This window comes from Halichoeres trimaculatus, unplaced genomic scaffold (genome assembly GCF_033239565.1).
Source record: "Halichoeres trimaculatus isolate MK-OKI-2021-1 unplaced genomic scaffold, fHalTri1.1 fHalTri1_scaffold_8, whole genome shotgun sequence".
NCBI classification, from domain to species: Eukaryota; Metazoa; Chordata; class Actinopteri; order Labriformes; family Labridae; genus Halichoeres; species Halichoeres trimaculatus.
Genome location: NW_027437186.1, coordinates 35,075,986 through 35,102,122, shown reverse-complemented (window position 1 = coordinate 35,102,122; position 26,137 = coordinate 35,075,986). Strand labels below are relative to the sequence as shown.

General features: G+C 38.7%; 1 protein-coding gene across 2 annotated transcripts in view; it reads right to left on the bottom strand.

The window, feature by feature from the left end:
- itga9 (integrin, alpha 9) overlaps positions 1-26,137 on the bottom strand; it is a 106,269-nt gene that overhangs the window by 27,861 nt on the left and 52,271 nt on the right. For both annotated transcript variants that reach the window (XM_074675883.1, XM_074675884.1), the window contains 3 exons: positions 6,543-6,695; positions 3,547-3,623; positions 1,011-1,158 (listed from right to left, as the gene is read on the bottom strand). In XM_074675883.1, coding sequence (XP_074531984.1) covers positions 1,011-1,158; positions 3,547-3,623; positions 6,543-6,695 — 378 coding nt within the window. The remainder of the gene's footprint in view (positions 1-1,010; positions 1,159-3,546; positions 3,624-6,542; positions 6,696-26,137) is intronic.

The window sequence follows — 26,137 nt, the reverse complement described above, 5'->3', positions numbered from 1 at the left end:
AGGTAAAATTTTAGCCATAGTTTAACTTACAAAATTTTAATATATTTAAAAAAGAAATTGAAATTTAAGAAACAATAAAAAAGGATTTTTGCAAATCTCATTAAAAAAAACAACTAAATTTCGTTAAAAAAAAAAAAAAAAAAGATTTATGCAAATTTTGAAAGTTTTTCCAACATTATGATAATTTTTGCAAATTTAAATGAAAAAATTCATGGGTAAGTTAAAAAAAAACTTCTTGTTTGAACATTTATTTACTAAATTTTTACAATTAGTAGAATTTTGTAAACTCTTTTGTCTTTATTTTAAAGATTACGTGCATTCTTTGGCCCCAGAATTATTTTAATCTAGGTGAGCAGAGAAAAAATGGCTCCTAGGAACATAAAGGTAAAGGTTGCAGACCTCTGGTTTAGAGAGATGTGTTGTTGATGCAGACTAGCGTTGGGGTTGGATTTACACCAAATCCCTGATACTGGTCCCACATCAGTATCTCCATGAAAGTCAGACTTAATCCTCACCTTACAAACCCAGTTTCACTGATTTTCCAGCGCTGTGAGACGGTTTTGGACCCTAAGTACTGGATTTCAACGCTACATAAGTCAAGCCTGTGAGGATATGAAGTGTGTGTACTGGTTTGATCTCAGCTCTCAGGACCCAGACGAGCTGACCTATGAGATGAGACAGCTGCTGCTCCTGCTCTTCATCTTCCTGTCTGCGGGGCTGCTCACAGCTTGGACACAGTTTTAAGTAGAAATGTCCTCCTGCTCTTCTTCTTTGTGCACTCCACTGTTTAGACTGCTCTCCTGATATTTAATCTTCCTCAGTCTTTTAAAATAAACTGTTACACAGAGAAAAAACGCACCTCTCAGTGAGGAGCTAACGATATTCATTTGATGCGTCATGTGTTAAATCCGGCGCTCGGTGACTCACTGCATCGATACGTTTCAGAAAATAAACAGGAGCGCTCGGGTAAATAAACAGCAGGTGCTTCGAGTGAGAGGAGAGTAACAAACCCTCTGCCAGAAGTTGATGTAGAAAACTTCTCTGGAGAAGTTGAGGTAGATGTTGGTGTCGTAGGCGTCGTCTCCGGCGTTGGAGATGGTCAGATTCAAAGAGACGTTTTTCACTCCTCCCAGGGCCAGATGGTGACCGGTGTGCAGCCTTCAGGGATGGAGAGAAAAGGAAGTACTTCAGGGACGAATAAGTTTCTTTTAAAGCAACAAAGACACATGTATAACTAATATATGGGCTGAGCATCAGTAAGAACTTCACGATACGATATGTATCATGATACTTGGGTCATGATATGTAGCCTTAATCAAGCAACATTACTCAAGATTTAAAATGGAAAAAGAAAACATTGACTTTTACGACAGACTGACTTGCTCAGTGAAACAAAATCCATATGATCAAGATTAAAAAAGAAATATTTCAAAACGCTTTAAGATGATTTTCTCTATAAAGTCTATTGGCAACATACAGCGGGGTAGCCCATCAGCGCCATCTACTGCAGTGGAGGTGCAGAAGTCGTATTTTACTCCCCACTCAGTTTTTTTTTTTTTTTTAAATCAAAACCAGTATATTAAAAAATTACAGGATGAAAGATATTCTAAACATAGCAATAGACAAGAAAAAATAAAAAAAAATAAGAAAATATAAACAATTATAACAAGTTATTGTTTTAGTTTTTCTGTATTACTTTTGTTTGATGGAAATTAGCATCTTTGTAAATGGATCATTTTGCTTGTTGTCTTTCTGTAAAAAGTGTTAATGAGAAGTTAGAAGGCATGTTAGCCAACAGCATTTTTGTTTTTCTTTCTTATTTTGTGTTTAATTAACATTTTGTGAAAGAAGGGGCAGATATATAGAAGAGGACTAATCTTCTTTCTGCTCCTTTTTATTCCTTTGAGAATTTTAAGTTTTATATTCTTCATATATTTTTATGACAAAATAAATGAAAAAAAAAACCCATCTTAACTAAAAATAAAATATGTATTTATTTTTACAAAAATATCAATGTTATGAGTTGAACAAGGTCGTAACCAGGTATGAGGTCAGCAAGGTCCGGACCTCATCAATTTTTCTGAGTTTTTTTTTCTTATTTTTTTTTCCCAAAATATGCCCAGCTGAATAAAATATAAACTCATAAAAACTTGAAACCTTTCTGTGAATATGCTTTTAAATCCATGGGCTTTGTGTTCTCTTTGTGTTGTGTTTGTGCCTGTGTGCGTGTTGCAGTGAACAGCTGTTTGATCAGCTGATGCACGTACCCACAAATGCGCCCTGTGTCGCCTTTAACAGCGGGCCAAACCTCGTTCAAAAACTAGAGTGTTTTTATTATTAGCACTTTGTAGACCACATCTCTGCCCATCTACACCTTGGTGACCACAATATATATTTTTTTAGATAATTGGCACTAATTCGGCCTGTCATTGAGCGCCTGGCCGAGCATGCGTCACAATGATGCGACTACTTGAGGGCATCGAGTCACGTGACGCGTGCTCTGTTTTGCCAGTGACGACTTGTGCCTGTGAGAGGTCATTCTTAGATCCACCATGTCCAACGACAGACTGACAGGCTTGGCGATGATGCATGTGCATCAGAAAGTGGAGGTGAACCAGGAGAATATCCTTTGACGGTGGGATGCCGCTGGTCACAGGAGGATTCAGCTAGCCTTTGATGTAAAACATTGATTTGTTTTTTGAAAAAATATACATTTTTGTTTGGGAAATGCTGATTCCACATAATTAAAAGATATTTCAACAATAAACATCTTGTGTGACTTGTAGCATTAAAATAAATAAATAAAATGAAATAAAAATAAAAATAAAAAAATAGAAAAAATTTTCGGCATGGATTTGCGTGCGGGTCATGGACCTCACCTATTTCAGCCCTGAAGTTGAAATATCAATATTGTATCAAGGTATTTTGCTGTATTTTTTTTCCAACACCTCAAGTTGTCTCATAATGTTTGGCCCTGTGAATCAATTATTTTTTAAAATTTTCATTAAAAAAAACAACAAATTTACTTTAAGTTTCAGGCCATAACTGACATGCGAAGAAGCAAATCCACAAAATTAAAAAAAAAAAAATCCCATATCATTTTCAATATCACTTGGTACTGTAGACAGAAGGATGCACAACCTCTGCAATAAATAACCTGCACCTGTAAATGCTGTGCTCCCTGTTATCTTTCTTTAAATATTACACTGTCTGTTTAAAAGTTACTCAAGAAAAAAAAAAGAAGGGTTTGCTTCTGTCTCAAAAATCCCTCTGAAAGATGTAGATAAGCACCACCGACTGACGGATAAAAATACCCGTTTCTAGGGTGGTCGTGTTTTGTCTCTCCATGAACACAGAGAACAGATACACAGACTAAGAGAAGGGAACTCCCTAAGTATGGAAAAACATATGGATATCCTCCAAGCATGTGTCATGGCTCCACCACCCACACCCACTCAGCCTATGACGTCAGCTGGCTTCCTCCGTCCGTGCAGAAAGAGCCAGAAACACAGAGTCAATGTGAAGTGTGAAGTCACAGGTGTTTACCCAGAGAGCAGCAGTTTCCCATGAAGCCTCAGGTCTGCGGCGCAGTCGTCCGACAGGCAGTTCTTCTCAAACAGGGTCTGAGGAGGAAACAGTGAAGCACAGAGTTCATACCACCTCATGCTGACTCTAAACTCAGACTAGGGGGCAGTGTTGTGTTAGTGAAAGACAGATCCTGTGGATTATCATCCAGGGGGGGCCAAATCTTTACTCCATCTGATCTCTCTTTGATCAGTCAGAGGACGGTCTTTGGTTTAAGGAAACTTAAGTCAAGCGGCAAAGCTCGGTGTAAGGATGATGACTTTCAGATTAATGGATTCTGTAGGTGCTGAGAGACGTAAATCCCTCCGCTCTCCTCATGGAGCGCAGACGGTGGGGGAACACATGTTGGGCAGGTTAGAGGTGGTCGCAAAGAAAATAAATGAATCAGTCTTTTTGGATTCCACTCAAGAAAAGCTAACACAGAGCATAATAAACTGGTAACCAACACCAAATCATTATAACCTCAGTTTGAGCTCTTTCCTGCATTCCTTCTGAGGTCCAAGGTAAAACCAGATTAAGTCCTCCACGAGCAGCCGAGGAGATGAACTCTACCAGGGTCTGAATAAGCTGGAAATTACTGTTACGGACATAAAATGTAACAAAAAGAGGCTTTAACTGGAGTTATTATCTTCTGTTTTTCAGCCCTCTGACTCAGAAAAATAAATCATTCGCTTAATTCAGGTGGAATTAGTCTCCTCCTGCAGGGATAACAGCTCCACTCATCCACTGCAAATCAAGGTCGACCTCATTTCTTTTTTACTCAAAAGTAATATTTCCAGGATTTCATGCCTTTATTTAAAGAGGAGATGACAGTAGGCAGAGCAGGAAGCTGTGGGAGAGATTGCAGGAAATAAGGCCGCCTGCTGCAGGACTACAGCCTCCGTACATGAGGCGCAACTTAACCACAAAGTCAAACTTGCACCCCGAGAAACAACAAGCAAGAATACACACTGACAAAAACTCACACAGATATAGTGTGACAACATGATACAGCAGGAGCATCTGATCCACAGCTTCATTTAACATATGTTTAAATGTGACAAGTTAGCAAACGCTGTGTCCTTTTCATGGTGTTAAGCAGTGTTGGGAATAATGTCATTAAACTGATGCTGTTACTAGTTAATTACTATTTCAAACGTTAGAGAGGAGCTGCTAATAAAATGTGGAGGGAAGCGTCAGACACATAAATAATGGTGAGAGCAATCATATCGACACGTCTGTAACAAAGAGCTGATGCTAAAGTCAACTTTTCAGCAACAAATCTCACACAGCTACCTGTGAGCGTCTGTGTAACCTCAGTCAGAGAGGATCTCATGCAGCGTCTTTGGATCAAACCAACTCCAGGGAGAGGGGTGGATGCTTTTTGAGGTTTGAATGTTGGGCACAAGAAGCCAAGTTGAAAAAGTATTAGAGATGACAGGACCAGACTTTAAAATAAAGGGTTAATCTGGAGAAATTACAAGTCAGGAATGGGAGAACGGGAGAGTCTCCTAAATCAGGAGAGTTGTCAAGTCTATCTGACCTGGATCACTCAGCCAGGCACAGGACAGGAGCTGTAGATTTAATATGTGCGAGTGCTGAGCAATCTGTGGGGTTAAAACTGGCATTTTCAGGATGGTAGTAAACAGATGCCACTTCAACGCCATAGATGGAAAAGGCAACAACAGACATATGCACTGCAAAAAACTGAAATCTTATCAAATGTTTTTGTCTTATTTTCGGTAGAAAATGAGGTCTGAATTGCCTGTAACAAGTTAAAAAATGTGCCAATGAAACATGAAAAATTTGATCAAAAATTAGCTTGAAACTAGAATGATATCTTAATAAAAGTAACTTCTCCCTTGTTCCATTGGAGGATTATTTTATTTTATTCATTTTTGTCTTTAAATAACTTGTAACAAGACATTTTTCTGGACTTGTCAGGTGAATGTGACTCATATTAAGTCTAAAAAGACATTTTCTACTAAAAATTAGACAAAAACACTTGAAACGATTCCAGTTTTTTTCAGAGCAAAAACTGACTTCTTTTGCAAAATTAAAGTTTGTTTTTTCGTAAAGTAACGCAATAAAGACTTTCCCTGGTAACTAATTACATTTATGAAGGAATAATTCCCTTACTTATTCAATTATTTTTTTGAGAAAGTTACAAGTAACCGTAACCAATTACTTTTTTAAAAGTAATTTTAAGTTTCACAGTTCTACAGTTTCATTTAGCAGACACTTTTGTCCAAATCGACATACTACACAAGCAAGAATTTAGACAGAAGGAAAAACCTAGTTAGCGCGAAGACAGTGCTACAAGTTATTCAGCTGCAGTGCTGCCATTAAGAGCAGGATTATTTTTTTTAATTAATCTGGAATAATCAAGCCAACAAACTACAAATAACTGCTGCAACAATTTACTTCAACCTTCAACAACATTCGGTAATTAGTGCTGAAAAATCAATAAGAGCTGAGTCTTAGACCTACTGACTCATCCTACCTCTGGGGACAAAGAGGAGAAGGGTCAGATTAAGGATCTAAGTGTTCCCTGAACAGATGAGTCTTCAGACATCTCTTAAAGTAGAAAGGGACTCTGTGGATCGTATAGAGTTAGGTAATTCATTCACCATTTGGGAACAACAGAGGAGAAGAGTCTGGCTAGAGATTTGGAGCCACACTGGGCTGGGAGCACCAGGCGTCTTTCACAAGCAGAGCGTAGTGGGCTAGGAGGAGTGTAGACCTGGATGAGGGACCCCAGGTAGGCAGGAGCTGGTCTTGTCAATGTTTAATAAGCCAGAAGAAGAGCTTTGAATTTGGTTGGAGCTGATTGGAAGCCAGTGAAGAGAGATTAACAGCAGGGTGACCTCTGCTGTTTTGAGCTGGTTAAAGAACAGACGTGCTGCTGCATTCTGGGTAATCTGCAGAATCGTCTGGTCTGGTCTTAAACCAATTTGCCCAACACTGTGGATAAGTACCTCATTCCTCACTGCGATCTTGTTTCCTTTCCTCCACCGTAGCACCGGCGTGAGCGCAGGCAGGTCTCGATCTTGGTGTCCGCTCAGCTTGTGCTTCCCCAGGCTGTACGCCACCTCGAACGCGATGGGCGTGAACACCTCCTTCACGTCTTTCTGCAGAGAAAAGAAATAACAAAAGTAATGTGAGGAATTTGTTCGACCACAGACACATGGATAATTTCAACCACAAAAATAAATGTTGCGTAACCGTGATTACGGCAACTGAACATTTTTCTACACTCGTGCACAGACTGATTATTCTGCAGATTATCAGAGCATCACAGAGTGTAAAAGATGTGGTTTCACTGCAGAGTGTTTGCCAAAGATCCACAGGGTTAAACATAAATGTGAGGAAGATGTAAGGACTCAGAAACCTTCAAAACAGACAGAAGTCTCATCATGTTGCTGAATGCAGTAAAAACAGAGACACCACTAAGTTCTCAGTGCAGTAAAAACATTGACTCTTTTCATCCTGCTGGCTTTAACTCTGAGAGATATTGTTGGCGGCTCCACGCAGGACCACAAGAGAAGTGTTTGATTTGGCATCAGGTCTGGAAACAATGCAGACAGAAAGAAAACAGAGCTAAATGTGATCATATCTCACATCTTCATTAAACACACACATGAGAAAAGCAGATAGTGGTGTCTCTTTTTCATCTCTTCGGCCGTACTCGCCTCGCCGAGGGCTTCCTGATTGGTCTAGCTCTGTTCGTCTGTGTTTAAAAACAAAATCAAAAACACAGACGAGCTCCACAGGCAGCATGTGTCCCTTTGCCCAGCTAGAGTCTGCCAACACGGGGCCAAACCCGCTCCACAAACACAAAGGTTTTCCTGAGGTCACTCAGGCCATTCGTCCTTCTGCTCTCTTTCTCTTTTTGTCCGTTATCGTATCATTTTCCACTGTCCACCCACCCATCCTCCTTCCTCAGACGGGCACAGAGCCATCCCATCAGCGGCAGCACCAGCAGAGAACCACCCAGCTCATCAGCAGTGGGAGAGTTATAGCAGGAAGGAGGGATGTTAGTGCAGGATGTGAATGGGCAGAAACAGGGGGCTCATTTGGGAAACGGTGCAGCACACTGATAAAGACCTGGCCTTTGGTCATGGGTTTTTACAGGAGTTCTGCTGTTTAGTCAAACAGGTAAACTCAAAGAGCATCAATTTATTATCCACCAGCTAAACCTGGCAGTTATTTCCATCATTGGTCTCTTTTTTCTGTTCCTTAGTTTCATTTATTAGTCTGAAATGTGATGCTTTTTATAAAAGACTTGTGTTCTTAGGATTCATCCTTTCCATCTCATGTGCTTTTCTGTTTGTTTTTCTCATTCATGAGATTTTCATGTTATCCATACTACAACAGGTTAAGTTAAAGTGAAACATACTTTATCCTGTTGTGACATAAAGCAAAATATCTTTCTGTACTAAATTGCATTTAATTTTATAATATATATATCTCACTGTCATCACTCATTGTATCCTTTGTATTAAACCTTATCATACTTTATGTATTAAAACTTTTTTAATGGTTTAACATCATGTGATATTGCTTGTTCTTGATGTATCACTGTATAACATCACAAAGCAGAGCGTTGTCTTGTCTAGTACTATAACATATAGTCTATGTCTTGCAAAATATCTTATCTTGTCATGTATTATATATTAAACCTCATATCATATCATATCATATATCATATCATATATCATATCATATCATATATCATATATCATATCATATCATATCATATATCATATATCATATCATATCATATCATATCATATATCATATCATATATCATATCATATCATATATCATATATCATATCATATCATATCATATCATATCATATCATATCAAATCATACCACCGCTTTTTGTGTCATATATCAAATAATATATCATATCATATCATATCATATCATATCATATCATATCATATCATATCATATCATATCATATCATATCAAATCATACCACCGTTTTTTTGTGTCATATATCAAATAATATATCATATCATATCATATCTATCCTCTTGTCTCATATTGTATATAAAATCATATACTGTATCATGTAAAATCCTAATATATCATCACCTGTTGTATCAAATATCAAATAATACAAATCATATCATCTTGTCTCATAACATCAAGTTGTATATTGTATCATATCAAATGATATCAAAGATTAAATCATATATTATATTTGTTCATATCAAATCATGTCATAGCGTCCTTTATCATATTAAATAATATAAATCATATCATATAGTATCATCTTGTCTTAATCAAATATGAAATCATATATCATATAATATAAATCACAACAAATCATATCATTGCTTCTTGTATCATATATCAAATAACATATCATATCATATCCTATCATCTTGTCTCATATTGCATATAAAATCATATATTGTATCATATCAAATTATCATACCAAATCATACCGTATCATTGTGTCTTGTATCATATATCAAGTAATGTAAATTATATGATATTTTAATAATATGATATGATATGATATGTTATATCATATCATATCATATCATTTCATATCATATCATATCATATCATGTTATATCATATCATCTTCTCTTATATCACATTAAAATTCATACATTGTATCAAATTTAATGATATCATATCAAATCAAACATCATATTTTATCATATCATATCTTGTCCTGTATCAATTCAAATTGTATCATATATCATTTTGTCTTATCTCATTTCATCTCATCTCATTTGATACCACACTGTGTTCTCTTGTCTTATTTTGTGTCCTCTCATCTTGTTTCCTATTACATTATATTGTCTCATCCTCGGGTTTGCATTTTAATGTATCATATTGTGTTGTCTCATCTCATATTAAATCGTGTTGTCTTTTCTTTCATTGTCTCATCTCATTTTCTATCATGTTGCATTGTGTTGTCTTGTCTCTAATTGTACTGTGTATTGTACCCTCATGTGTCATCGAATCTAATCATCTTGTGTTGTCCTGTAGTGTAATACTGTATTATCTTACCTCTTCTAGTGTAGTATCAGTATAATATGATCTATAGAATCTATTTTACTTGTAATAAAAAAGCAGTCTGTCTTTGTGCTTTCTATCTAAAATACAAACTCACATTCTCAAAGGAAAACTGTCCAAACCCAAAAAGTTTAAAATAATCAAACCATCTGATATTTAACGGCTGACAGTGAACAAAACGATTAAAGTTTTTTAATGGTTTTGTATCAATAATCAATGATTAGAGTAGTAACCCATCATCTTCTGTCAAAACGCCCATTGATTCTTCAGTAACAAGTGATTTGATGACTTGAATTGCCCGTTAGCAGGGCAGAGCTGGTCAGTCATGAGTCTGAGTAAAACAGACACACGAGGTCGACCCCACATCCATCACTTCCCCGCTCTTCACGCCTCATTGAACTTACAGAGACCGTGTTGTTCCAGCAGTTTGTCGGCTCAGCTGGGAGGTAACATGACACAATGTGGTATAGTTAGCGGCGGTGTTCAGTGTGAGACGCTGGCACAGCCCGCGGCCTCAGCAGCCTTTAAAACAGAAAGCTTGAAACGGCCCTTGTCCGCTGGCCTCTGAGTGAACTGACCCCCTGGGAATCCACTACCCGGGTCTCCAGCCCCCAAACTCCCACAGCTTATCTCACATTTTCACAGGCCTCAGGAGGACTGGAGGACATGATGACCGTCCCAAAAGTGCTGCTTTGGCTCGGCTTGTTGCTCAAAGAGTGACTTTTACGCACATAAAAGTAAATAGGCATGATCTTTCCATCAAAGCAGTTTGCTGTGGCTGGATTTCCGCTCCTTTTGTAACAGACTGTTTATTATCGTGCTCATAGAGGATCTCTTTCTTCTGGAAACACAGGGCTACACACTGCTAATGAACTGGAGAGCTCCCAAGACTCACAGCAGGCTCATAACACCAGTGCTGGAGGCTGTTCACTAACACTTTGTGGAGCTTTTATTATCCCTTCATCAATGCTGCCAATTGCCCCACCCGGGTCCACCACACCCCTGGCCCGGCCACTTTCCCCGGCCTGATCCAGCTTTGATTCCTCTATTTATGGAACAGAGGAGTCCTGAGCTGGAGCTGAGAGGGACAACAGCAGGTGTTTATGACCTGCTACCTTTAATTTTATGGAAAGAAACCCAACAACAGTCCCTTACACACTGGAGAGGAATGTGAAAGGTCATTTTCCACTCAAAGACTTCTTCTGTGTTCTAGTTCAAGCCCAGGGGCCCACGGGCCGGAGCAGACAGAGCATTCGAGGAGTTTGTGCTTGTGTTTGAGGGTGGACAAGTGGAACAACAGTTATGTGAAAGTCTCTAAAGGAGAAACTGAAAGAAAATGATTCCTCGGTCAAGAGAAACGCTGAATTCATGGCCAATAAAACACACCCATGTTGATTCTGAATCACTGTTGAATCACTGTTGCAAAGTTACAACATCATCAGCAGTCATCCCAAAAAAATGGGATATGGTTTTTGTTAAGGAGCACGTTTTCTGATCAACTGTTTCTCTCAAAATGACACTGGACAAAAATATGTTTAAAGTTTCACGAAGCAGACCTCAAACTTACATAACCAGCAGAGCTCATTTTGCTGCTTTTATGAACTGCATTTTATAAACTAATGATGCAATTTAAAGTCACCAAAACTCATCTTTGAGCTCACGACTTTTGTAGAATATGTTGGCTTAATTATTATGAAATACATCCTTCAAATCTGATATTTCTGGTGCTTCACTGCAAACAAGTAATATCTTATCAAGTGTTTTTGTCTTATTTTAAGTAAAACTTTTCTTGTTATACTTGATATGAGTCACATTAAACTTATCAGTCCAGAAAAATGTCTTGTTTCAAGTAATTTAAAGTCTAAAATGAGGTCTGAACTGCTTGTAACAAGTAGGGATTGGTACCTTTCACATTTGAAAAGATACGGTACCAATACCCTGTACCTGGCAATTGGTACCGGTACTCAACAGTACCAATTATTGGTACTTTTTTGTGTTCATGTGTTAAAAAAATCTCAATTTTTTTTTTTCCGATTTCAATTAAACGTATTTATTATTCAATATATTAACTTCCTGTGTTGTGTTCATGTCCAGCATGGAAAATTGCCCACTCTTTCACTCCCTCACAGTCACAAGAATGCATTTAGGTACCTAAACACAATTCCGTCGGTACCTATAAAAGTTCCTTTGGTAAGAAAATCTGCCAATGGAACAAGAAAAATAAGCGTAAAGATTTGCCTGAACTAGAATAATGTCTAATCACAAGAAAGTTTTCTCTTTTTCCATTGGCAGATTTTGTTTTACTTGTTACAAACAATTCAGACCTCATTTTTGTCTTTAAATAAGTTGAAATAAGACATTTTTCTAGACTGGTCAGGTGAATGCGGCTCATGTTAGGCCTAAAAAGGCATTTTCTACTGAACAGGAGACTAAAACACTTGATAAGATTTCAGTTTTTTTGCAGTGTTGTCGCAGTTTTTACAACCTGAGTTCAGTCAGGGAGGGAGCTACAGATTTTTTTTGTTTCAAGTTATTTAAAGTTAAAATGAAATCTGAATTGCTTCATTTGACCTCATTTTTGTCTTCAATTGATTGGAAACAAGACATTTTTCCGGACTGACCAGGAGAATGTGGCTCATATCGAGCATAAACAGACAATTTTTACTTAAAATAAGACAAAAACACTTGATAAGATTTCCGTTTTTTGCAGTGAAGTAAACTTGCTCGTGTAAATGAACAACTTTCCTTCATGCTTTTACCATTTTAAAAGTCAGAATTAACAATAAATCTTCTCAGTTTCATTATTTAAAGGCATGAGCCAATCACAGTTCAGGATTTTATTAGAGTGATGTCAGATGTTGTGGACGAGGAGACACAGCATCCCTCCTGAGCCCAGCTGCTTAGTACTAATGTAATTGAATAACTGAGTGACAGTGAAACTGAGGAGCAGTTGATGGTATGCTAAGCCATGTATGTGCCACAGTCAGTGGTATGCCAGCAACTCTGGCTAGTCCCCTACACTGGTATGCCACCAGGGCACCACTTGTGCTCAGTGGTATTAAACAGGAGATGTGACTCTAAAGTGAAGGCCTAATCAGACTGTCACATCAGGCCAGATTATGATTTAAGACATTTACTGCTGTAAATGCAACCATGAAGCTTTTAGCATTGATTTCCCTGAGCTACCAGTGTCATTCAGGAATTTCTGTTACTTGTTAGTAAACACAACATTCAAACTGGGCTCCTCCTCCTTGGCTCAGTGCCAGCGGCAGCACACACCCACAGCCGACCGTAACTATGTAAACACACTCACTAGCCCAGGAACCACCTGTAGCATCATATTTATAAGTTGAAGAGACTTGAGACCTGTACACCTGACTTAGCATGTTAGCACAAGCTAATCACAGGTATTTGACACATACCTGGTTAGCAGAAAGCTAACCCACGTCGCTCCTTATATTGTGCTGCCCACCAAGTTCCCAAAGCGCTTCACCTTCGTTAGGGAAAAAGCTTTTTCTGTTTGGCGTTTGGCAGCTTCCATGATGAGCTAACCACACTTACTCTCTGCCAAAGTTGCCATTTTCTTTTTTTAGGAAAATCCTGCATACCCTACCTTGAAGTTTGCAGAGTTTTTGTTATTCTTTCGTCTCCTTTTATCATGTTTTGGAGTCATTTCTGAGTGACACACTCTCTGTTTTGATACCAGTGGTGAGGGAAACCAAACTCTGAGATCTCAAATCGTACTGTAGTGGCTTTAAACAAGCTGGAGAATGTTTTACTGCACACTCAGAGGAAAGGAATACAGCCTAAAAAAAAGGGGGTAAATTTCCTGCCAGTCATTTAAAAAATAGTCTGAATGCTGGACATCATCCCATGAACAAAATGACTTCTTAATGACTCCAGTCAAAGTCAGCAAACTCAGCAGGAAGCCAGGGCTTTCCGACGTTTCTCGCCAAACTTTGGAATCTGCAAATCCTCAAACAAAGGGTGAAAAGTCTACGTTACAGCTTTGCAGATCTTTATGGCGCTCTTGATACAAACTCTTCCTCCCTGAATGCTCGTTCATTTAGTCGGCTCACAGGATGGAGGACAACTTACCGCTCTGTTTGTTTTCAGAGAAAACAGCTGGGAATCAAACCTTCACGTCTCTCTGCAGAGCAAGGTTCCCGCCAATATACAATCTCAGTGTTTATGTTCACACTCAGGACCCATTTATTAGCAAGGGCGAAGAATAATTCCTTTTTTAACATCTATTCTTTCCTTTTCTCCCTTTGCTGAGTGTAAAACTCTTTCCAACATGTTCATACCTAAATCTTCTTTTCTTAAGGAGCATGACAGTGTCTACATGGATGGATCTGACCCCGAGGATTTCACTCTGGATCAAGCTGCACACTGCAAAAAACTGAAGTATTATCAAGGATTTTTGTCTTATTTTAAGTAAAAATTGTCTTTTTATACTTGATGTGAGCCAAATTCAACTGGTCAGCCTAGAGAAATGTTGTTTCGAGTTATTTAAAGACAAAAATGAGGTCTGGATGCTTGCAACCAGTAAAAAAAATCTGCCATGGAACAAGAAAATTTTGCTCAAAAATTACCTTAAAACTGGAACAATGTCTTGCTCCATTGGCAGACATTTTTTTACTTGTTACAGCAATTCAGACCTCAAATTGTCTTTAAATAACTTGAAATTAGACATTTTTCTGGACTAGTAAGGTGAATGTGGCTCATATTAAGTCAAAAAAGATGTTTTCTACTGAAAAAAGTCAAAAACACTCAATAAGATTTCAGTTTTTGGGCCAGTTGTTCAAAGGAGATCCAATCAGATTTTGGTTATCAGATTGGAAAGAAGGATTTCAAAATCAGATCAGATCACGTAGTCCCATCCTAGATCAAATATGGATCAAACTTTTAGTTTGTGTTGTTCAGAACTGTTCAGTAGGATCTGGATCTCTTTGATCCAAAAAACAGGATTAACCTGATCCCAACAGGGGGCAGGATTTCAAGGTGGATTTCAGGAAAAAGATGTGTAAAGCTGCGTTTCCACTAAGCAGTCCGGGTCGGTTCAGTACGGTTTGGGACAGTTAAGTCTGATCCTGTTTGCGTTTCCACAGCAAACTGTGCCCTCTCGTGGTGGGCGGCGTGTAAGCCGGATGCCGGAAGCCGCAGCTGGTAAACAATAGCGCGACGCCGTAGCAGCGCAACACAGTTTACCCCGCTAATAAAACCAACAAAGAAGAAAACGCGAGACAGTAAACAAAGAGCAATGATGAAGACATGCAGCATTTCGTCCTCTCTGTGATTTTCATGTAACTCTCTGATACAAAGTGCAGTCAAGCTTTGTTTCAGAGAAGTCTGTGTGACCCCAGGAGCAATGCAGCCGCTGTCGGGGTAAGTGACGATTCTTTAGACCAATCAACAGTCTGCAGTGTGTTGCTCCACCTTCCGAGAGCGGATCGGTTCAGTCTGGCACCCATACGAAAGGGTCACAAAAAAGTGGGGCGGCTCGTCTCGGTTTTTAGGGATCTGTCCCGGGATGAGTTAGTGGAAACGCAGCTAAAAGCGCACCGTACCGAGACGAACCGACATGGACTGCTTGGTGGAAACGCGGCTTTAGACTTGAATTTAGAGTTTCGCAAATTTCATCACACTTAGGTAATAATTAGACAAAGTTTTTCTTATTTCTTTGAAATGAACCCTGAAATTTCATGAGAATTTGGTGAAAATGAGCTCATAACTTCTGTCCAGATTCTGTTTTGCAGTGAACCTTTACTCACAGTGTCTGTCATAATCAGGTAAAACCAATTTACAACCCCACTCTGGGTGAATATCACATCTGAAGCTTCCAGTTGTATCATGTAAAACATTAAAGGCCTAATCATAAAGGTTTATCACTTTGCATGTGATCTCAGTTATACATATCAACAAACTAGGTGCTAGAGAACTTGGTGAAATTAAATAACAAAAAGCTAACTATCAACTACTTATTGGGAAACTGAATTATTCCCTAAACATTTCAAAGGTAATTATCAGAGGAAACAATGAACCTAACTTCTGTTTTCAAGAACTGAGCAGCTATTTATCACCTGCTTCTCTGGAAATAAGTGGGTTGTGATTTAATTTCGAATCAATTATTTGCTAATTATCACCTTCTTACTGTGCAATTTGGAGTAGATTTCAAAGAAACTGGAAAAAACAGTAACCTACCTGTAAACGCAGACATTAACTTTAATCATTTTGCTCTATTTTTGTGTGTACAAGTTGGACTGTGCTATCATGAGTTAAAGGGGTTGTTTTATGTTTGCTCTGCACCCATGCACTGTATTGGGAACACAGTTAAAACTGTTGGCTTTTTGTTGTAGTTACAGCACATGACCACTTTCCTGGTGGCACTCTAGCGACTTTTGTGGGTTTGGGTTCGGTCTTGAGGTCTTTTACTTTCACTTTCTGTTTTTGGTTCACATGGTAGCAGCAGCCTCATGGTTTTCCATCAAGACACAATCAAAAGGTTTTTAAAAGAGGGTTATTCGTGCTTCAAGAAAAGGTTCAGATTCTTCAAGAGCATTTATGCTAACTCCCTCCCATTGGTTGCAAGCAGGCAAAGTGGTTAGTCTATTTGTCATTTCTTTACGTCTGTTTATGTGTACATTTGTTTTAATATGAAATTTGCTTTTTATGAACAATGAATTGATTTGTGAATCAACCTTTGTGTTTATATTTGTCTGCCTGCCAGTTCTAAGTTGTCTAATTATTACAGAAGTGTGATGAAATTTGCAGACCTCTAAATTCAAGTGTTGTCAAAAAATGTAGAAAACTTTACAAAACTGGCCAATTAATACAACATTTGTAGAATTTTGTGTCGATACTTGTATTTTGTTCTTGAATTGTTTCACCATTACAGTGATAAAGCAGAGAAAGCTAACTTAGGCTACCAATGAAGCCTTTCGGTGTAGTAAAGTAAAAACAAAGAGAAACTGAAAGAGCAGAAGTACAGATACTCCTGGCAGAGGAACAAATCACACTGAGCAAACTGCAGCAAACCAGAGGAAAACTTCAGATCCACCATCTGAAAGAAGAGCTTAAAAATGCTGGACTTTCCTCCACAGATAAAGAACAACCCTGAACTTTTTTTTTATTTTGCTAACTTTTGGACATTTAGCCTCTTTTTAACATTTCAGACATTCTCAAAATATCCACTTTGTATTTATTTGTTTTTTTTTTCTTGTATATTTGTTATTCATTTGTTGTGAATCAGATGAGAGGTCATAAAAGACATAAAAAATGGAAGTGGATGTTTCTGTTTTTTGTTTTTTTTTTGTTTTTGTTTTTTTCTCGAAATATCAAACACATACAATGACCCCATGTTGGCTCTTCTACCTGTTGTTCTTTACAGAGCTGGTTCCCCCGCATTATGATATGTTGTCCCATTTAGACCACTGGTAATCCAGATTTGGTGATCCAATCCAATCTTGCTTTGAAAAACCAGCATAAGACTGAGACGGATTACCTGATCCTGGATGGCAAGAAATGGGATTTCCAAATCCGGATCATTTTGAACCAGATAAAACTCTTAGAACAACTGGCCCTTTAGGATTGTGTAGCTTGGTAGTTTTCTCGACAAACAATTCTTTGACTATCTTCAACCTTTGTTACATTTTCAGTCCAGAGTTCCCAGCTCATATTCTCACATATTAATCTCATCAGCGAGTTGGAAACCCACCAAGCTCTCACTCCACACTTCCAGAGCAGCTCCTCCACGGTGGGTGCAGGGAGCATGACGTCAGGCTGCGAACGGCTCTGATCTCCACTTTAAACGCACCATGCTTGGCTGAAACACTCAAAAGCTCCTCTCTCAGCCAAACCATTCTCCCTGAAAAGCTCAGGACCCGAGCGCTCATGGGAAGGCTTTATTAACTCCTGCGAGGAACGCACACACAGCTCCTTATTAGGAAAATGGGTGTTTGGATGACTTTCAGGTTGAGGCCGTTTCATTCAGGGGCCCAGTGCCAGGGTGTCTTAGTTCAGATGGAAAAAGCTTTTTGGAGAAGTGATGAATGAACTCAGCCTGTCAGGAGATGGGGTGAGAGTGTACGCTGAGGCACAAGGAGACGACTTGAAATTGAAAGTATTTACATTTATACCGGCAGCATATGGCACACGTGCACTTAAGCAGCTTATCTCAGCCCGTCGTTTAAGAGAACTGAGACAATTACTGAAGTTAGTGTGTGTTAGTGTGTGTAACGCTCTGCCAATCTGACTTTAAGTCAAACTGAAGCAGCTGCTGGCTCAGAATAGGTTAGCAGATGTTGAAATGACAAACTGAGTAGGAGGAGGACAGAGCGACATCCAATTGTTGTAGCCAGAGAGTCAGCGGGAGAAAATCAAGTCAAACAGCGTCACTGTGTCTGTGAAAATCATCTCTCTGGTGTCATGGTATCAAGTGTATCTGGAAACTTGGCTCAAAATATTAAAAATGCTTTGACCATATTGAAGTTCAGACGTTCAAGAATTCACAAAAATCTGAGTAAATATTTAAAAATGTGACACTTCATCTGAAGGCAGCCATATCATCCTTTCAAGACTGTGTAGACATGGACGGTCAAGTTTTTGTGTGACGGTTCTTGCTTTGCAATCCGTTACAGTATATTTGTTTTGATCTCCAAATTATGCCTTACAACAGGGGTGGCCAACCTGCGGCTCGCGAGCCTCATGTGGCTCTTTGCCTTTCAGTGTGCGGCTCTTTGACCCATTCATAAATATAAATATATATATATATGAGTAGTGGTGTGCCGATCATTCTAAAATATTGATATATTGATACCAACATCAATACTTGGGTGATGAGATTGATACTTAAGTTTCAGTTTCTCTTCTCTACACGTATTCCTCTCAGTCGCTCATGTGCTCATAGATAGATAGATAGATAGATAGATAGATAGATAGATGGATAGATAGATAGATAGATAGATAGATAGATAGATAGATAGATAGATAGATAGGTAGATAGATAGATAGATAGATAGATAGATAGATAGATAGATAGATAGATAGATAGATAGATAGATAGAACCTTGTCTCTTCTGCAGTAAAAACAAAAATTTGTCTTTGATATTGCTCAAATATTACGAATTTTAACACACTTACAAACACAATACACCTCGCTTTGAAAATTGTAAAAGCATTGATTTTTATTTTACGTCATGTTGTTTATGTGTGAGAGGAAGAGCTTTTGTGATGTTGCTCTTTGTAGTACCACGGTAATCTAAGCAAAGCCATGACTCTAACACTCAATATCAGATGTGGTTTTATGAAATAACTTGAAATACATCAAAAACACAGAGCCACTTTTGTTTCACTTTTTTGCTGCTTGTTTGTTTCTGTATAGGTCACTTAATGACACAGTCAGTAGGGTATGGTGGCTTTGTGTTACTGTGACCTGAAGGCAGAGTTAATGCCCTACTTTGTCACAGCAGCTTCTAAAAATGATGACAAGACAGTTCTCCATTAGGGATGTCATCATTTCCCCACAAAAAGAGAAAAAAACTTCCCTTTAAGTCAACGTCAAGGTCTTCCCTGTAAGAATGTGTGCAGCTGCCTCTGAACCTGGTGACTTATGGTCTTTATGAGCTTTTCCTCTGGATGTTTTGTTCCTGTGCTGCACTCAGGGCATGTGCCCACTATAAGGTAGTCTGTCTAAAGTAGACCACTGACTGTTTTACTCTTTTTCTTTTCAGCTCTGTCTTCTTTGTCCGTGTCTAGTAATTTTTTTTTGTCTCTTTTTCGCCATCTTTGTATTTGGAGTGGGTCATCACTTTGTATGGCTCATTTGTTGGTCGTGGACACCAAACTGGTTTTGTCTTCTGTGATATTTTTACTATTTTTGTTCCTGTGTTTGTCCAGAGATCCTACATGTAACCATGGTTGCATTGTTTACATGTGAAATCAGCTGTTAGCAGCCTGTAGCATGTCAATGCTAACTGGCGCAAGGCCTGATGTTTCCCACAAAGTGAGGAGAAGGAGGTGAGGATGACGTGCTGGTTCTCAGGTGTGAGCTAAGAAGTGAGGACATGGACCTGTCCTTCCATCCATTGTTATTGGAAACGTAAGATCTATCTCCAATAAGATGGACGAGCTAGCTGTGCTAACACAGCAACAGAGGGAATACCAGAGGGCAGAGAAGTATCATGCTTAATTCTTCCACATTAGAAGGACTTCCAATGTAGAAGAATTCTGGATGGGACGACACACTTTTCTCCGGATGCTTTATTTTTACAGATTTGGGGGTGCTGGTTCAATTTGAATTGTGGTTCTTTGATTTTTGCGATTTTTGCATTTTTTAGTTTGCTTTAATAACACCAGACCAAAAGTTGAATGATGATGTCAACAGATTATATCAGGAGCCATGTTTTTCCATAAAATGCCTATCACATGTGAGTAGGCCTGGGCTGATAACAAATTTTGCTGAAGGATATATTGTCCCACAGTTATTGAGAATATTATTTTGAGACCACATTAACTACTAGTATAAAATAATATCTTATAATACTGCAATACACTCTTTCAAATGCAATAAACCTTTATTTCTTATGGATATCTTTTACCATTAAAACTGGGTCAGGTGGTTGCGTTTTAGGTCGGCATGTCATTTTGTTGTGTTACCTTTTTTTGTTGCTGCACACTGGCTCGTCTGTGTTGATGGGCTCACCTTGCTCATTTGGTTTGAAGCTGAAATATTTCACTACTATATTACACTAGGTCTGTAAAATTTCACTTTAAAATCTTCTTTTTTCTTCCTAATTTCTACGACGTTAACCTGCGTTGCTCCTGACGCGCTCACGAGGCTCTCTTGCTGCACTCTGGGTGCTAGCGCTAGTGCTAGCCAGATGCTAGCAGCCCCACGTCAAACGCGCCAGGTGACTCATGATATCCAGCCTGTTTTAAAGACGAGAGACGGGGAAAACAAACATGTACGATATATTGAGCTGGTCAAATTATTGAGTATATTTCATTTATCGTGCGATTAATTGATTAATTGATTAATTGATTAAATGATTAATTGACTTTTGTCCCAGGCCTACATTTGAGCCAGTTTTTAAGATTTATTCAGGGGCTCTGACATCTCAACTTTTTCCAATCTAGCGTATAAAGAAAGACCAAAATGAAAGACTTTTGAACAAAAACATAACGATTTAAAATTGTTGAACAAAAAAGCCTGATACTAGCATCCATTGGTTTATTTCTCCTATCATTAGTAGCAAAACATTATTATTCATCTGGAGCTTTAAAAAGGCTGAGAGGGAACCAATACAACACAGAACATAAAAACCAACTCATAAAGATCAGAAAATCAAAGGGAAAGTTGTTTTAACAGAAGGTTAAGAGCTGTATTCATGGAATCCACAAATTTAACATTATAATAAAACTATGTTGACTAATGACACTTTGAGCGGGATGTCTCGCCTTAAACAAAGTCATGACTCAGTGAAACTAACAATCGAAAACAGACCGTCTCATAAAAAAAAAATAATAAAAAAAACTGGGTTGAAATCCCGTAAGTCAGTCCAAACCCAAATGTTTCTGAGTAATATTAAATTCCAGACTACGACTCACACAAGTCGATGCAGCGTGCCTTTGAAATCTGTTCCCATTCAACATGAGCCATGTTTACTCCAAGACTGGAAAATCTTCCAGGCTGTCTGAGGAATAATGTGAGATCTGACTCTAAGTGATTCTCTGATTTTATGCCAGATTCAAACACTGTAAGAGCTCAACACTCTGAGCAGAAGCAAATGATCGAGCCGTTAAGAAAGTCACCGTATAATTCAGAGAGAGCAGCTTCAGGTATTCTCCTCAGAAAGAAAAACCAACATGTGGATCCAGGTTTCACTCATGGTTATTTTCCCTCACAGCTCATTCTGTAAACACAGCGGAGGATCGGCTTCGCTGTGATCAACGTCTTATACTAAGAAACTGAATTCTCCCCCGAGGCTGAAGGCTCAGACTCATCAGACACAGCGGCTGGTTAACTGCCTGAAGCTTTCAATATGTGACAATCAAAGTGCGACATCAGCATTATTTGACACGTTTAAGGCCCAACAGTCGAATTAGCACCAATGAATATGCAGCTTGGGATTAGACTTTCAAAATAAAGCAGCAAAACAAACAAGAATGAGAATAAATAATGAACTATTCATCAAATATGTCACATTTCATGACTTTTAGATGCATAAAACATCTCCGCAGGCTCATTGGTTGGATTTTAGTAAGGCTTAAGTAACATGAAATGCCTGGATAAATTCAACATGAAGCTTTATCAGCTTTCTTTCAGGTCAAAAAATCACTAAACATAATATTTTCATTCTCGTTTTTTCAAAACCCTGATTTAAACTTTCAGCTTTGAAACTTTTACAGCCCATCAGCATTTTTTTTCCTCAATGAGTCCTTTAACCAACCAAAGGCCAAATCATTTTTTGTTTTGTGTTTCTCCTCTAATTTAATCAATTTCTCTGTCTCTGTGCAGTTTTCCTTCTCTCTTTTTTCATGACTGATCAACTATTACTCATGGAATTCAAGTTATATATTCAGAAAAATGGTTTGTAAAGTTAATTTTGAAAATTATGAGTCTTGATCATGCACTTCATTCAGATAAAAATCAACATCTGATGTAAGATAGTTGAGGTTTCTGATCAGGTTTTCCCTTGTATCAGTTTACTGTTGAGTGTTAAACACCAACAGTGTGAGGTTTTGACCAATCAGGATCAAGACTTTGACACAGTATTTTTTTCGTCTCTTTTGCATAATCTTTGCATCTGGAGTTGATCATTACTTTGTGTGGCTCATTTGTTGGTCATGGACACCAAACTTTTTGTGTCTTCAGTGATATTTTAACTAATTTTGCTCCTGTGTTTGTCTGGAGATCCTACATGTAACCATGGCTGCATTGTTTACATGTGAAATCAGCTGTTAGCAGCCTGTAGCACGTCAATGCTAACTGGTGCAAGGCCGGATGTTTCCCCAAAAGGTGAGGAGAAGAAGTCGAGGATAATGTGTGAGCTAAGAAGTGACGACATGGACCTGTCCTATCTCCAATAAGATGGATGAGCTAGCTGTGCTAATCCAGTAACAGAGGGAATACCAGAAGGTAGAGTAGCATCATGCTATTCACAGACATGGCTAACAGAGCAAACACCAGACACCAACGCCACATTGGAAGAGCTTCACCTGCTGTGAGCAGACAGGATCCAGGAGACAGAGACTGAACAGACTGCTGAAGAAGCTCAGTCCTGGACCCTGTGGAGGTGGAGGCTGGCTGAACTGGACAATGATGGACAAGCTGTCACCGTCTATTTTCTTTTGGAGCTTTTTACACTTTCTATACACTTTCTTGCTTTTGTTTTCTTGATTGCTGCTGTGACTCCTCCTGAATTTCCCCTCTGGGATAGATAAAGTATTTTCTTATCTATTCTTTTCACAACTTTTCACCTTACTAATTAAAATGATCACCTGCATTTGGTTACGTCACTTTCTGATGAGATGCATTCACTGTTCTCAACTCATTTCCTGTGTAGTTTAAAGTTTCACAAGTGTTCCTTTAAGTTCAGCCCCTTTCATATCACCCTCCTCCTAAAACACTTTAAAACAGGATAAAATGATTAAAATAAGTGATGAGCAGAGGTCTAAACCCTGGGTTCAGTCTTTGGTGCAGACTTAACTCAACTTTGAGAGACTGAGAGCTGCGTGATGCTGTTTTGTAACGTCTCCCATGAGCGATCACATATTTCCTCCTGAGGGGCGACATCGCTGAACCGACAGGAAACGTGGACCATCTGCACTGACACGCATTGGGCTGCATCACGGACAGACACCAATAAAAAGCTCACGGCTGTAAACACGACATGTACTCAGGAAGATCATTTATACAAACTACACCGAGGTTTGTAAAACCCTCCTCGTCTCTATTATTTTCCCTCTGAGACAGAATAACGAAACCACACACCTCTTTACGTTAGACTCTCAGTAAAACGACCCGCTCAGTAAAGATCCCAGAGGTGCAGATCAGGAGATATACATCTCTCTCTGCTGCAAGCGCAGTGAATTTATTGCTTTTAAAAACAGCGTTCACGTAAACACAAATTACAGGAAACTTTTACGGCCCTGCATGCATCATGAAGAAGGCATTCAACATTTGACCTCTGGACAGTTAAAGCCACAGCTGGGATTTATAAAAGGAGGAGCGAAAAGGTGCCTCACGTCCCCGCTGGAGATCTGCAGATGGAATAGGTTTCCTGCTCAAACACAGCAAATTCATCAGCGTGTTGTTTTTACTGCATTCCATCAACAACACGCTGATTTAGCGCCAAAGCTAACAATAGCTGAATCAGGCTAATATCAGCTTCTCAAACCGTGCCAGCCACCTATAAACACACAGATGTGTTTGGCTCCTCCTCACCGCGCTCTCAACGCAGCCTTTGTTTTGGTGCTATTTTCAGACTCATAACTACGTCTCATTTGTTTCGTGGCTCTAAATTACCCCGAAGCTGTAAAGCTGCTCTGGAAATAAATTCAGCAGCAACGAGTCAGAAAGGTTCAGGATTATAAATCCTCCATTCTCCAAATTCTCCACCCGACGCCCCCATCATCATTTACCTTTAACCCCTCAGCGGCTGCTATTGTAACCAGACTGACTCAGTGTGGAGTCACCACCAGGACACACGCACGGCTCCTCTGAGAAGCAAAACAAACCCAGAGCTGAAACAAGGAGGAAGAATCCAGATGAGGTCCTTTTAAGGAAGCAGACGTGGGGCCTGAGGAAGAGGAGGATGAAACAGAAAGAAGGTGGCTTTATTCACCTCTAAGGTTGGTGATACAGTTTGATTAAAGCAAAAACAGAAAACTACAGAGATTAACATTAAGACGAGGGTGATGGAGGGAAAGAGGGGGACAAGAAACAGGAGACAGAGGGGATGAAAACAATATGAGAAAAAGACCAAAGGTGTTACATGAGGAAGAGTAAGGTTGAAAAACTATGACAACATCAGCTTTTAGTGAAACAACATGAAGAACAAGATGATAACTAATGATAACAAAAAGAAGAAAAAAGAAAAAACAGAGAAAATGACAGAGATTGAAACAAACAAAAGAGTGGAAAGAAAATGTAGAAGAGGAATAACAACAAAAAGAAAAAGACAAAAGTATCATCAAAACATTAATGACAAAAGATAAGAAAGTGAAGAGGATGAAGAACTGAGGGATAAGATGAGACAAGCTCAATAAGACGACAAGAAAGAGAGACAGAAAGAGAAATAAAACAACAGGAAAGAGAAAAACATCAATGACATAAAGAAGAAAAAAAACAAAGGGAAGAAGAAATAAAAATGGTGAGGAAGATGGACAAATCATAGGAGCCAAAAACAAAGAAAAGAAAAAAAGGAAACAAAAAGGAAAAACAAGAAGATCAAAAGTAAGAGCGATACAAAGAGGAAGAGTGAAAAAGTATAGAGCAAAATAAAGAAGGAGCGAACAATAATTTAAAGAAGAACAAGAACTAAAAGAAGAGACAAAAACAAACATAAAAAAACTAAAAGAACATGAAAGATAAAAAATAAGAGGAAAACAATAAAAAGCTGAACGAGTAAGGTGAAGTACGCCGATCCGATACTGGGGATTGGGATCTACTTTTTACTGTTTTTTTCTGTTTTGTTTTGCTTTTACCTTTTAGTATTGTTTTTTTTAAATCTTGTATTGCTTTGACTGTTGCTTTAAATGTCTCTTCTTATCCTTCTTTTTGTAGTGAAGCACTCGAAAGCGTTTCTGTAACTCATGAATACTTTGAGGCACCACCAACCAGAGCGAGGTCACATGACCTGAATTCTCACATCTATCAACCGTCTGTGACTTTTAGTGGAAAGGAGTGAACGTGCTCCAGATAACTCTTTGACTTTTTGTTTTAATTTTATTTTTAGACCCGAGCTTTTCACACGGATTCCAGACGATCTTTTGGTGAGACTCTGGTCATAAACCGTCGAACTGAAAGCATCATATTTCTATTTCTGATTTAGTTGCTGTTTAGAAAGAACAACAAGCATCTAAAGACTTCCTGCCTCTGAGAGATTAACTCCCTTCAACAGCCAGATAAACCCTCCCTGTGCATAAACAGGAAGCTCGTTATCTGAAATCTGATGTCATTAATTTCAGAGGCACATTCCCCTGAAAACGACTTCTCTGCATCACAGTTATGAAGTCAGCTGGAGATTTTTACGTCTCATGATGACAGTTTAAGCAATACTAGACTTAAATAAGACGTATTTATAGAAAACTTATATATAAGCTCCTCACAGCAGCTCTGAACGCTGGTTTCAGATGAAGTTCGCTGTGTTTGTGCGTCTGTTTGAGTCGGTCCCATCCTGGTGATAGAGGACCTCTCCAGATGCTTCCTGCGGCTGATTTCGTCACCGTGTTTAAAATGTGACACGCTCTAACTCGACTGTTATTGTTGGGGCCATTGTTTTTTTGACACAGCTCTGATAAAAC